Source organism: Dufourea novaeangliae, unplaced genomic scaffold (genome assembly GCF_001272555.1).
Source record: "Dufourea novaeangliae isolate 0120121106 unplaced genomic scaffold, ASM127255v1 scaffold8, whole genome shotgun sequence".
Classification (NCBI taxonomy): Eukaryota; Metazoa; Arthropoda; class Insecta; order Hymenoptera; family Halictidae; genus Dufourea; species Dufourea novaeangliae.
Window position 1 is genome coordinate 2693652 of NW_015373923.1, and position 15215 is coordinate 2708866.

The 15215-nt window shown below is 44.1% G+C and overlaps 1 protein-coding gene across 3 annotated transcripts in view; it reads right to left on the reverse strand.

Annotated features, from left to right (window-relative positions):
- LOC107195017 (sodium/calcium exchanger 1) overlaps nt 1–13872 on the reverse strand; it is a 124102-nt gene extending 110230 nt beyond the window's left edge. For 2 of the 3 annotated variants that reach the window (XM_015584765.1, XM_015584764.1), the window contains exons 1-2: nt 12422–13761; nt 5677–5949 (exon numbers count right to left, since the gene is read on the reverse strand). In XM_015584765.1, coding sequence (XP_015440251.1) covers nt 5677–5949; nt 12422–13761 — 1613 coding nt within the window. Of the gene's footprint in view, nt 1–5676; nt 5950–12421 lie in introns of all 3 variants that reach the window. The other variant, XM_015584766.1, reaches the window with a different exon arrangement.
- Nucleotides 13873–15215: the final 1343 nt, after the last annotated feature.

Genomic DNA, 15215 nt, shown 5'->3' on the forward strand with positions numbered 1-15215 from the left:
TCTCCGAGGTTTTGTTAACGAGATATTAACGAAAAACCCACTACCAATCAGAGCGCGAGACTGCCGGCTGAGCTCTGATTGGTCGGGGGTTTTTCGTTAATATCTCGTTAACAAAGCCTCGGAGAATTTTTTCGCCGAAGAAAAAGTTGTTTCAAATCACCCCAGGAATCGCCCCTTTCAAGAGCTTGCACCTATTTTGGAACACCCTGTGTAATACCATATAACTTCCCACATTCTATATTTTCCAATTCAATAACAACGGCTATAGCTCTCTGGCAAAACTCCCTTTCATCTATTCAGTACTCCCGTAGCATTAACGATGTCGAATAAATTCATAGCGGAGATTTATGACCTTCGTTGACGAGGGAACAGTAAAAAATATAATCTGATCGTGAGCGCGCGCAAAGACGATACTTAATCACGAAAACCTGTTCAAATTCTACATTACCACCATCGACTGGGTAAGGCACGTTGGATCTACAGTGGGAGCTGTTCGTCCACTGGTCCGTTTCGTGACTTACGTTGGCTGGTCGAGGAAGACGAAGTGATAGAAGCTGGCGAAATGGCGATCGAAAGCCGCGAGGAGGGCTAATGGGGTCGTAAAGGTAAAATTGCACGTACAACAGAGCCCGTCAGGCCACGATTTCACGAACGCGAACACCATTATCGTTGCCTACTGCCCTCGATTCCGTTCGGGGTTTCTCCTCGCGATTCGTTGTTCTTTCTCTCACTCGGTCGCAAATAATATACAGGCTGTCTCGGCTAACTCGATCACCTCGAATAATGACTTAACGGTACGGTTTATGAAAATTTTGAGGCATGGAACTTAAATGGCATCAAGGGACACATCCTATAAGATGTTGTTTTTGAAATTTGTATTAAAAAAAATGTGGGACGCTTCCTCAGGGTGGATTCTACATACGAAAATAAGACGAAAATCAAGAATGACGAAATTCCGCTCGAGAGTTCGTTTCGGAGTTATTGGTTGTTGAAAATACTACTTGTGAAGCGCGTTCTTCAACTGTTTCACGAGTTGGCTTCATTCGTTTCATTTTATTACATTTATTAAAGCTCAAATACTGCAGTAGTTGACAAGAAAAGTTACCACTTTACTGATTTCTTTTTTATTTTTATTGTTCCTTAACGTCTACTTAAAACTTTAATATACCGAGTTTTATATAGCTTTCAATTTTCTAGTAGGTCATTCATCGATTGATCCCGTGCATCAGCTAGGAATCGGCTGTACAAGTAGTATAATCCAACGCGTCAGACGTATTTCACATGTAAATTTTAACAAGAAACTTAACAAAAATTGAACAGCCCAGAGAAGTCGTGCTAGTTTTCGAATTACAAAAAAATTGATAAACATCTCACAGATGGCACGTGTTACCAATGAAGAGTTAACAACCCAGTATAAAAAGTTTAACAACAATGTGGAATGTATAAACCAGATACGATTCCCACGTTAAGGGTTAACACCCTGAATGAAAAGTTTAACAGACGTGCAGAATGTATGAACCTGACACGATTCTTCTCAACTATAGAGATTTGTGTTTGTTCGCGTATCCAATGGACCGATATAACGTTTCAATCGTGACAGGAGAGGATTACGGGTGTTATAACACCGTGCATTTGCGTATCTACCGATTTTACGGGTTATCGTGAAAATCGGGAATATATCCGATATGAGCCACCCCCGTATCCACGAGCGAACAATGGGGCGCATTAAATTTAATTAAAAATTTCGACGTGACCGCCGCAGCACATCGATATTTTCTTTTTTTTTTTATCAGCGTTGTTTTTCATTTATTTATCGCCAACGCGGGGAGCTCGTAACTTCGTTACCGGTTGGTCGATGGGAGGGTAAATCCTCGATTTCACGAGAGTCGGGGACATTAATTGTTTCATCAATAACGGGGTAACGGCGAAGGTGGGGCAGGAGAAGGCAGCTTTCGATTCCTGGCGCACTTTCGTCGCGTGATTTTCTGGTTGATTTTCTACCTCGTGTTTTTCAGTCGGTAGGGACCGTGAGATCGTGAGCATTTTTTCTCTTCGTACAACAGTGTTCCGATCAATGGAAAGAAAGCAAAAATTCGGAGTGTAAGGTCTTGAACTTTTTATGTCTTGCAATGTTAATGACAAAATGTAGGTTTTAGTATTACCTATACCATTCGTAGAATATATCAATTTGATTAAAACACGAAGTTTTTACACTTTCTCAAATACCTACTGTTTACAGACCACTTCAGTAATGTAACAACTTTGTAACTAGTGAGTCATTTTCGTAGAATAATAACAAATTATCCTGATTTTTTATGTAAAATGTTTATCAACTTTAGTTAAAAACTTTTGCATATTGATTTGGAACATAATGAACTTTAAATTAATGTCAAATTTATCTGTTCAAGTTTGCTCGAAATAGAGGAAATGGTCGAAATTATTATTAGCACGTTCACGTTCACGACTCTGAAACCAGATCTCTTTTAGCATAATGATTATAATTTATTAAAATATTAATTGCAGTAATTGTGGTTAAATATGGTAAATCAAATTTATTTGAATAATTGAGTCTATTAATCACAATCAAATATAATAATGTAAATTTATTTTAATAACTGCTATAGTAGCTATCAAAAAAATCGAACCACCTCGATGTTCTCAATTGGAACCGATCATATACATCAATCGATGTAACTTCGCATTCTCTTTAAAAAAAAAATATGAGGGTACTTGCTACAAAAATTGATCAATTCAGAAGTTACGATTTTTTTTCCTAACGGCCATATACAAATGTACATAAAACACCGTGCGTCCATAGCGTTTCTCTCCACCCTTGGGATCTATTCACGGCGGTATGGTTTTTTTTATGCACGCATTATCCACACCAGCGATCGATCCGTTTTTATTTTACATCTCGAATCACGAGGTCCGACGTGATTTCTACCGAGATCGATCGAAGGTCAGACCCGAGAGAAAAAAAAAAAAAAAAAAAGAAGCCTACCCAAAGCGAAAAGGTAGCTAGATCAAAACGACATCTACTCTCGAGAGGATCGTCGAATTCCTTCGTTAGATATCCCAAGATCGCGTGATGATCCACGATTATCCGAATGGGCGGGGTCGCGTGATCACCGGCGATTTCTCGTCGTTTCCGCCGAACGAAGAACTCGTTCGACCCTCTCACCAACCCTCGTTTTCATGTACGAGCATCGAGCATATCGTTCCACACGGTCTAATTACGGGACTACGTAGATTGATAATCATCGATCGTGACACGATAACGACCCCCCGCGATCGCAGATTCACACGAGCCGAAACGGCGGGGCCATTTCCCAGGCTCGCCATGGGAAATTATGCAGCGAGTCCGTTCACCTAAAACCATCATGTGGCCGGCGCGAAAACCGTTTGATTCGTCCGATCGCGTACGATACGCCCCTATTTAAATTCCATTAATTCGACTGTAGACGACGAACGATATTCAGTACCCACGGGGCTTTTTTTCCACGGATTTTTCAACCGGGAATTCGGTTGTATCTCTGATTACGCGGATTTATCGGCCCGTGACGGAACGAGAATCGCCATTGATCATGGCGCCTCGCTGTCTGTATACAGCATGCACTGTAATTACTGTTTCCACTTTAAGGCCTTAAACGCGAAAAAACCTCTCTGAACAGACGAGTATCAAGGTCTATTTGGACCTATGTACCCTCGTGAGCAAACTCGGCTTACGCTGGGGGAAAAAGTGACGTAAGAGAAGGGCCTTCTACCACTCGAGAAATTTAACAAATGTTAAATCGAATGTTAATTTGGCAAAAATTTCAGTCATTCCAAATACCAACAGGTAGAAGTATGGTAAGAGGCCCTTCTTCTACGTCTTTTTTCTGGCGTCTATTCAAACATGAGAAATGTCCATCTTTCCGAGGGTTAACCCTCAATGCAGACTTAATAAATCTCGTCTGAGATTTGACTAATCCGACAACAACTAGTTCGCAACACTTTCAATAGCTTTTTGTTATTGTTATAGAAATATGTAGCGTGTCACTCACCGAAGTAGTTCAATTGAAGGTGTACACAAATGCCCAGAGCTTCCAAAATTCTCCAGTAGGGTGTGACAGTCAACGAAAAAATTCAAACCAGCCTCCGACATAAGCCAGCCATAATTATAGGTTAGTCCAGTCGATCGTACGTAATAACAACGTCGACGCAAATTTATTCCACTGCAAACGTGCGCATTCGGACGTTTTCAACGTGAATAGGAAGTGAATCGAATCCCCAGGTCTATTATTTGAAATTCCAGACTCGCATGTTCGCGTCGTGTGCCTGCCACGAAACGATTTGCTCAGGTCCCCGTCGATTCAAGATAGATCTGGTCCCCCCACCAAGTAATAAGCAACAACCGCGACCACGATAATCATCAGTCGAGTCCACAACGAATCGCGTAATTACACATCTCCCTGGATCAGATTAGCCACCGTCGAGTTCTCGAAACACAGAAATGCCGGTTGTCGAGGGGCGGGGGCGGGGGGGGGCTTGACGTCGCTCCTGTTGGCGGTTTAAGCTCTCCCGGTGGCGTCCCCTACTGGAAATCCGATTAAGGCCAAGAATAAATTTGTACCACTGAGACTAGTTATACCGACCGGGAATCGGTCGTTGCTACTAAAGGTTGTCTTGCTCGTACGAACGAAAGAAAAAATTCAACGAGTACGCTTGATAAACGTCGTCGGGACCTTCGACAGCCGTAGGGTCGAATTACCTAATCTAAAGCTGTTTACGGGGCGGCGTTGGTAGCTAAGAAACCAATTAAGGTCATCGGTGAATCCCGAACGGCACCGCGGTCTTCGGTTGCGTCGAAACTCGTCGACCATAGTTTAAGAACATTGCACGGTGATCAGCTGTACCGGGTGAGTAAAAAGAATGTCTAAAATTTCAGGGGTTTGTAGTGTGGTAATTGAGGGTAGTAGAATAATGTCTAATCAATATAGGTTCTAAAATCAATTGTACTTTAAATGAGGAAAGGTTTGAACCAAGTCTTGAGACATCAGTTTAAGGTGCTTTCTTGTGAGCTATAGACTCCTTGGAAGTAAGTCAAACGACCAACTGTATCCAATTGTGATATTTTCTTGAAATGCTAAACGCACTAGTGAATCTCCAGTAAATATCAAAAGCAACACTAGAACGTCAGTCGTCTCATAGCAATTCGATATTCATCATTGTTGTTGAATTCAAAGAATTAGGTTAATCATTAACTTACTTTCCAAGACTACTGTGCGCCCACGAGTAAACTTAGCCTCCGCTAGGGGAAAAAATGGCGTCGAAGAAAAGTCTTCTACCACTTGGTAAATTTATTTCAAATACTGAAATAAATGTTAAATTGAATGTTAATTTGTCATAAATTTCCATAATTCCCAATACCAAGTGGTAGAAGGCCTTTTCCCTACGTTACTTTTTCCCCTAGTGGAAGCAGAGTTTGCTCATGAGGGTACACCACATCCACCTGATTTGTTTCACGGTTAATAATCGAGACTTGTCGCGACCATTTTCATCTCGAATATCGAGGGTTCTTTTTTTATCGATTCAGGCTACCTGTAGAATCGACGTCGAATATCCAGTTCCGCGAGTGACAGTGGGGAGGTTCAGTAACAAAGCTATTTAGATGACAAGCAATTTTCATGTACTCACTCGGTCTGATTGTCCTCGAACGTGAGCGTTCCCTCTGTGTGCATGTACTGCTTGCCAGGCTTGGCCGTTCCCTCGACGGTCCGATAGGGGACGGTCACGCGTCCCCTGGCGCCGCTGTATCTCACAACTCGCAACGGAAACTGTCCCACGCTCTCCACCAGATCGACGTCCCTCTCTGGAAACCCGAACACGCCGCTGTGGTCGTCGTCGAGGATCATCACCGTCGCCAGGCTCGGTGACACAAGCATCGCCGGCTGCGTGGCGTTGGTCAGCCTGCGAACAATCCATTGAGTCTGGTTAATTTACCGCGAAAATATTTGAACACTTTAAGGAAAAAACGATCACAGTCTGTAAATCGAAATTGAGATTTTAGCATAGAAAAGATATTGGACTATGATAAATGGAAGAAAAAAACGAATACAGGCCAGAGAAATTCAGGGCCAAGCAATATTTAGTTTAGGGAAGGACGATCAGTGTCACATTTCTCAAATGGAAGAATTATCAATATCCGAAAGGATTCAGAAATAGGTTATAAAAAAGAGGAATATTAAATTTTGAATTGTAATAAATAAAGTAGATTTTACGTTTTGTGGCAGCGATCGTTTTTCCCTTTGACTCTACATTTGAAATCAGCATGGAAATCATGGTCCACGATGAATTAGTCAGATCCGTCGAATGGTCACCGAATTCGTGTAACTTTGTCACGCCTATTTAATGAACCACGTAATTATTTTCTCCTCGACCCAATTCCACCTCGTTCTAATGACTCTTACGCGAAAAATAGCCAGTCGAATGTTATATATTGCCAACCGTTATCGAGCTAGGTTCATCTCGTTCGACCGCGGCACGAACGGTTCTCGAACAAGAACAAACTCACTCGCGACCAGAATTCGTTCGTACTGGAACGGAAGGTGCGCGCGTGTCGCTCTAGATCTACTCGAATTAGATCGAAATCGAAGGGCCCTGAGGAAAGCAATACCTATAGAAGTTCGCCTCGTGGAAAAACTTCGACGATTCTCGAAACATTTTTCCTTCCCTTGCTTACGTACACTTCTCATACCTGGCGGCATTAAGACAAAAAACGAGGTGCTAAAAGTTTCTCAGCTAAAAACTTGCTAGATCGTACTTCACGCTTCCTTAACCTTTTCTAATTTCTTCAAGTTTCTCTCTGCACTATTCTGTCCACCAAATTCATGATTAAAAGAGATGTGACCTTGAATGTTTCTTGGACTTATAAATATCAATGTTTCCAGAGGATTTCTGATGTCGTTTCGTCGAGGAACGAGACAATTCCATTCCGTCCCCTCTTCCGTCCTCCGTCTCGTTTACGACGGGAATGAAGGGTCAGTCCTGATGAAATCCAGGAAATCCCGTGAAACGTATTTCACCGGGGGAACACACCGACCGGAGGGAAAATGGAGGCTGACAATCCTGAAAGCGATTGCACCGGATTAGGGGGACGAAAGAAGAGGCACAGGAAGCGTCTTCCTCTCCATGGCTTGATGCGCAAAGAACGGGTAAGCGCTGTCGCGGAGGTTATCCTCGCTTCGTTTAGACCTTCTCGCGTGTTTAAAATGCATGAGGAAATATAGAGAATCGCGTGAGATGACAACGTCTGAATTTTCACCCAGCGAACACGTATGATTACCATACACGCGTTTATAATTGGATCGAGGACTCTTGCAGCTGAGTCCACAGATGAAAGTATTAAGGTCGTAACCATAGGAAATGTCCGTTTATTTTTTCAGTTGATTAAGAGGAGTTTTTTTGTTCACTTTGTCTGTTCGTTTCGAATGTAACGATACTGTCAGTGGTACAAAATTGTCTTGCAAGTTCTGAAAATTACACAGGTCCACTTCAGCTAAGGACCTTCAGATTTTTGTTTCTCATCTTCATGGGTCCAAATGGTTTCCAAAGCTGGTATCACCAGAAGAGAATTTAGAAAGCCAGTAGTACATTTGTACTACATTTATTGGCACTATCCTCACCAAAAGTTATGTTAATATTACGTGCAGCTTCGATAGCAGAATGACCAAGTTTAACACTAGAACTACCGAATCAAAATGACGGATTTCTGATCTTAATAAAGATAATTTCATCGGAATTTATGTTAACCTTTACTTCATTATACAATTCCTACTATACTATAGTAGTATAATTAGACAATTCAATTTGTTAGAATACATTCAACGCCGGTAGTTCTGGTGTGAAACTCATAAAGGTAAATGCTCTCCAATTTCGTGCGTGTTCACTGTATCGTATGCAAAGGGAATACTGAAGACCTTCGAACTATCTACGTGATATTATCCGATACTGATACTATCTACGTGAAGTATCTAAAGCGTTCACACGGCCATTTAAAATGTTACAACCTAACAGAATGGTGATACACTTTTGTCACTGAGAAAAGAGTAACATCGCAATTCCAGACGATAAATCCCAGTCTTAAATGATCGTCAAGAGAAGACGAGGCCCCCCAAGACCAAAGGAATCCCTAAATACACGAAAACGTCTCGCGGCGATCGTTATTACCACGCTCGGAGGATTAAAAAGAAAAAAGAAGATCTTCAAGAATTCGTCCGCTCTACTTAAACCCGGCGCGCGATGGAGATAGCGTGGCAGAAAGAGCAATTTTGTCGCTCTTAATCAGAGTGGCTGATACTTGTCTCGAGTACTCCGTGAGTACCCAGTCGTCGTCGTATTCCAGTTCCTATCTCAGTTCGCAGCCCACGCCTCGTTAGATAAACCCCGTGTTTCTTGCGTGGGGAAAACGGACAACGGTTCGTACGCGGCCGGATGTTCGAGATTAAACCGGGGAAATGGCGCGTCGCTGCACAGTGATCGATTTCGCGAATCTAGAATCTAGATGGAGAAAATTCAGTTTATTCCGGGAAACAAATGTTCATGGCTCGCGGCATGATTGAATGATAAGAATAATCTTTTGGTGACTTGTTCAAAAACAATTCGATTATATTGTTTTTCTTTCTTTCAAAAACTGTGAAGCACTGTAGTTATGTGAATATTGAAATCAAACCTCGCCTAGTCTCGAACACTAATCGTCTAGACAGTTTAGCTTTCACTAAGTTCCCTAGTAAGAGAAGTCTGACCACGTCCGACGAAATAAGTTATGGATTTCTATTTCTTTTTAAATAACACTTCTTTAATCGATGATAATTCATTTATTTGACAAAACTAAATTGTCTTATCAAGTAATTTCACGGTTTTTCTTTTCAAGTAAGTCCATTTCGCGGACAGGGGGCAAGTATCTTACAAAAAATAAATAAACAGCCAAGAAACAGTTATCTGATTTTAAGGTTATGTAATCTCTGCGCATTTAATTGTGAATTACTCTGAAGACAGGAGATAGAAATATGTTCGATTGTTCACGTATATTTATATACCCACAGATTGAACTGTAAAAGAGCTAGTAAACATTAGATCCTTACATTTTCGTCCACCTAGATTTGTAAAATCAACTCTGCTCGACCCTCTCCGATTCGTTCACCAAAATGGCGGCGTGTGTACGTTCACTAGACGGCGGATATACTCCACTCGATCGTGATATCCTCGGTACCTCTCTCCTGGCGCGAATACGCAAAATTCTCTATTATTACGGGACGATCAATCGACGGTAATTGGCGTCCCCGCTACGCACGTACGCGCGTCGGCGTCAATAAAGCCGCGGATAAGTGGCAGCGTGTCCCTTTGTGCGTCGAGTTTATTCGGTAATGAAATTGCGCGCGCCATCCGGCCCCGAGCTAATTGAAAGATGCGCTCGCCCGACCGACGATTATCAATTTATCGTCGCGGCGAGGCTAGTTAAACGACCGTAGGCCCGCGGTCGAACCCTCAGGAGTCTTTCCTCGAATCGAATCCGTTTCCTGTTGTTGTCGCGTCGCGAAAGAACTGGGTCGTCTGTCCGATTGTCGCGCTTGTCCGTGAATGGGAATCATCTAGCTTGGCTGAAACCGCCTCGACGCAGACTTTCAATAGGGAAAAATGTTATAATAATCTTTTCCTTTTTTTTTTTTATAATAATTTTAATTTAAAAATTTTGTTTAATTTTAATTTTATTTATCTACGGGTTAATTCCCATTAGAATACAAGAGAAATATGTAAACATGTTTAAGTAATATACAGGGTATCCCTAAATAGCTTCGATTCCCGGAAGTGAGGGATTCCTGGGATGGTTTGAAACAACCTTTTCCTTAGCGAAAATGTTATCCGAGGCTTTGTTAACGAGATATTAATGAAAAACCAAGGGCCAAAATACAAGATCAACGTCCACAAGATTGAAAGTTATGGATTGTGTATAGCGAATAATACGGATCGTTTCAATGCAGGAAAAGTGTTACAGAAGTCAACGACATGACAGAATAAGTTGGCATTCGCACAAATACGGTCGATGGACTTTTAATGAAAAGAAAGTGTGTCTTCTCAAACGTACGATTAGAATATAAAAGATATCTGGAACTTTCTCAAAAAGTCTTGTAACAAGATATTTGTCTGGAATTGTCCAAGGGTTGAATTCGGTTCATCGTGGACCATCGAATAAGAACAATGTTATCTCGAACTCCTTTGAAAAAATATTAGACATACAAGATATTTGTCGAATAGTCCAAGAGTTGACTCCATTTCGACGCGGACTTTCGAAAGGGAAAAATGTTATCTCGAGCGCTATTGAAAAAATCTTGCGCGAGATACTATTAATCGTGATTGTCCGCGGATTCGTTGGAGAGTACAAAAGCATCATCGCGATCTCGAGGCTCGTATTACTCTCATTGACGTTTAAAAGCGTTGTCGGACGATTCTTTTTTTATTTATCTCCGTTCTAAGCACACATTGTTCCTCGACCTCGACCCAGTTCCAAGGCAAGAGGCGATCGTTTTTTTTTTTTTTCGCTATTTCGTCAGACTCCAATCTGTTTCGCAAAACAATGAAACATTTTCTACCATTTTCTTTTTCTTTTGCTTTTTTCGTTTCTTTCATCTACCTCTTCGTTCGAATTCCCCAGTCCGGCTTCCGCGCGACTCGTTGCATTCCTCTGGGAGATTTTCAAGGTCCGATACGTTTGACAGACGTACGAATCGCATCGCCCGCGCGATTCCTTTCCTCGGTTCCGACGGCTATTCTTGTATTTCCCCAGACGAACCGTCCGCGACTTGGTAGCGCCAACGATCCGTGTGATCCGTCGTGCACCGACCCGCGTTCTCGCTGAATTCAGGGTAAATATCGTCGACCAGGCAACAATTTCGTCACGTTGATTCGCCTTATTGAACGGAACCAAGCGAACCGTAGCAACTGAGCGAACAATACACACCGATTTCACTATTTTCGAGGATCGATTCCTCGAATATTTCGATAATATACCCTATCATGTTAGATAATAATTTTATCGACGAATCAGATTATAATAATACCAAATTTATTTACGGGAAGCCCGCTTTACCCCCTAATTATCTGGAGCAGGGTCAGTCTCACGAATTGTCAATATTGACTAACAAGGGAACACAGCAAACGTTGAATCACGGATAGTAATAAAACTTTGTGGGTTTATAGAGTGATTCAAGGCAAGAATAAACGGTATGTTTCATTCGTACAGTTTAAGGGTTCGTAAACTAACCTCAAAGTCCATAGGCCACCCTCCCCCCACTTTTTCGCGTGTAACTCTTAAAGAACAAGAGGTAGAAAAAAAGTTTCGTACAAAGGTTTAATGATATAATAATCTTTATAAACTTGGGTTAACAAAATGTTGAAAAAAAATGTTTTTTTTTTAATTTTTTCTTAAGAAACTTCATCATCGCTTATCGGTGGACCGAGTCGAGCAAGAACACCTTCGAATCTGGCGTTTACACACGCATATACACAGAGACTCATGGGGGGGGGAACAGTGTCAGCTATTTTTGTACGAGATCACGGTTCGAGTGACTTCAACGTTTTTGCGGTTTCATCGTGCCAGTTGCGAACCCGATGCCACAATCGTTCGACCAACCGCCGCGGATATTCCCCGTGGGCAGGAAGAGAAAGAGAGATGGAGGTCTAACGGTGACCTAGAATCGGGCGAGAATGACCGAGTGGCAATTCGATTCAGTCACCGATCTTCGGAATCAAAGTCCCAAGTTTCGCAGAAAAGAATGATCGTGAACGAGGAGAACCGTCGAATTAACCCTCGGACCACGGTGCATGGGCCCATTTGGACCCAAAATTTTAGTGACTTACCATTACAGTTCACGAAAATTAATCAAAGCTTTGTTGTTGTTTATATTAGCATTTCTGTAAGAACACTATTTTGAAGAAATTCGTCCGAAAGAGAAATAAGTAGCGATCTATCTGGACCTAGATACGATCTTCTATCGTTTTATTTTATTTACGGGATGATTCCCATTAGAATACCAGAGAAATAATAAAATAAAATGGAATGGAACATTGCAATCCGCCTTGCGAGGATTAAAAACATATCATACTAGATACGGTAAATCCTCGATAAGTATTCGAAGGCTCCTCGGCACTGAACATTAAATATTTCATAAACTAATGGCCATATGTTGCTGAAACAAATATGATTGACTTCAGAATCCCAAGCTCTACCACTGTGTTAAACCTCATTAAAAAATCATCGTTACAATCTGGGGACCTCTGCTCGTCAGTGTCGAGGAGCCTTCGAGCACTCATCGAGGATTTCCTGTATGGAAAACGAAGGAACCACCGCGACTATCCGACGATTAAACAAAACGATGTGCCTCACCTGATGTAAAAGTGTTCGTCCTCCTCGAACAGCTCGTCGTCGATAACGGATAGCTTGATGATCTTCTTGGTCTCGCCTGGATCGAAGATCAGTGTCCCCTTCGCGGTGATATAATCGGAGCCAGCCTCGGCCGAGCCATCCTCGGTGCAATAGTCTACCGAACAGGGTTTGGTCAGATCACCACCGACTCTGGTCACTCCCACCTCGAACGTGCCGACGTTCTCCATAACGGTGTAGTGTCCAGGCTCGAAGAAGATCCTCATCGCGTTCACGTTCTCGATATCGATGCTCTCTGCCTCCTGTCTCTGTAGCTCGGCCTTGACCTCGCTGAGGTCACTTTGCGCTCTTTCGCTGATCTTCTTGCTCAAGTTCCCAGCCCCGACCATCTTCCTTGTCGCCTGGACCCTGTAGAAAGCTCTGCTCTTGGGTCCTTTACCGAGCACCTCTTCATGGGCCATCACTTCCAGTTGCTCCAACGGCTGGGTCGGAAATTTCTTTCTCAGTTCCCTTAAAGTGTTTATATAATCACGCCTGGTCTGTTCGAATTCCTTTGCCTCGGGCGTGTCTGCGTCCATCATGTTGTGAAAACCGTCCTGTTGCGGCTTGATCTCGAGCTCCACCCCGCCGTCCGAGTCCCCGGCCTCCGCCTGCACGATCACGCCTCTCTTGTTCATTCTGTAGCCTTTGTGCAGATACTTGTAGATCAGAAGACGTCGATCAGCGACATAAGCCGTGAGCACCGTGGCTGGGAAGAAGGAGAATGTCAACACACCTTCCCAGACCTCGAGGACACCTGGACTGGACACAGCTAGGATCAGATACAGCCAGACGTACGCGAAGATGCTCCACGTCGCGGTCACGAAGAAGACCCTGAGATGCTTGATCTTTCGCGTTTCACCATTCGGTATCACGAACACGCACAACGCGATGATCACGAATAGATTGTACGCGGCTGAGCCGACGATCGTTCCAGGACCCAGTTCACCAGCTTGGAAATTCTTCGCCCAGATCTCGATGATCGACAGCAGGATCTCTGGCGCGCTGCTACCGAGTGCCATCAAGGTTAAATTCGCCACAGTCTCGTTCCAGACTCGGACCACCACGATCTGCGGTTCTTTCCCCTGACGACGGACCACTAGCTCTTTCTCCTGAGACGTGATCACCTCGATCGCCGCCATGAAACGATCGCTGATGATCGACACGCCGATGAACAGGTACAACAGCAGGAGAAAGTAGACCGTTCCACGGAATACCAGGTCGAATAGATTCAGATTCTCCTGCGGCCTCCACATTGGCACTACCAGACCGGGCTCGCAGCGGGTCGAATAGTTCCCTGACATCTTTCCCGGAGGTCTTTGCCCTGATCTGCCGCGTGTAACCTGCTCTAGATCGCGAGGGATGTCTACGTCCTCTTCCAACGACGAGCTTGACCCTCGATGAACTGAATGGTCGCTTCAAAAGTTTAACAGGAGACAGACTGCACGACTCCGGAATAGGATTCTGACGGATCACAACGGTTACAATGATCCAGACGATGTTCCTCCACCCTAAACGATCACGATCTCGACTAGTACTCACTCCCCTGAAACCCCCGCGTCTTCCCTATACCTCTGGCTCTAACCAGCGTTACTCCATCGACACTTCGTCCTATCTGTCCGTTCAAATGTCCTCAACTGCACCCGCACTAACCCTCGAAATACAACACACCCCCTATACGAATTTCACACTCCTTCACCACGCACCTTCACCCCCCTTTCTATTTTCCTTCGTCTTACAATCCCCCTTTCTCGTTCCGTCTTCCTCTCGTATAAACCACGACGATCTTCCCACTAAGTTACTTCTCTCCGCCCAACCGTATTCCCGATTCTCTCCCACCGATAACGAACCGCTAATCGGAAAGCTTTTTCACAGCCTACGAAAAACCGCGCGCTTTGTCACCCAGACGAGCCGTCGTGCATCGATGTGGCTCCGATTGAATGATCGGCTACCGGGGAGACCTGCCACCGATACCACCGCGGCAGCGAGCTCCCATCACGAAGAGGATCCCTTCGAGCACGGGGGCGACAGAACCGTCCGTACCGGGCCGTGTTCGAACGAACACTGAAAGAGGAGAGAGAGAAAGGCGATGAAGGAAGAGAGGAGTGGTCGTGCGTATGGGGGGGGGGGGGGAAGGGGGACTAGACGCGGGAGACCTCGGTTCCTCCGTCCCCTACGCCCTTCGTGGCTCTGCACGATATCCACCCCCACCTTTTTCCTTCCTCTGCTTAGTTTCTCTGTCTTATCCCCTGTCGGTGGTCATCGTTCCTTTTTCAGCATCGTCGCGACACCCTCGACTCGTCTTTATCGGTCTCGCGCCACCGATCGCAATCTACATCTTTCTTTCTCTGTTTGGGGATCTTCGTCGCCTACCCCTTGTTGCGGTATCTGTCTTTCTTCATCGTACACACCCGCCCCACCCCTTCGTGCTTGTCTCTCGACTAGCATCCCCTGCTAGCACACCGGCCGAAGGAAGCGCATGCGTTCACCACCCGTTCCGTCCACGCTATTCCTCCACTGACACCCCCTGTTCGGCAGGGGAGCTTCCCACCCCCGTCGGTGTATCTCGCCTGGAGAGGCGGTCAAACCTAGACCAGATCTAACCGGATGGAATCTCGATACTACTACCGTTCGACACGGGGTTCGCGATGCTTCCTCTATTCTTCTTGTTCTTTCTTTCTTTCCTTTTTCGTTCTGCCTCGGTTGTACACTGACGAGCAAACTCGGCTTCCACTAGGGAAAAATGTAACGTAGGGAA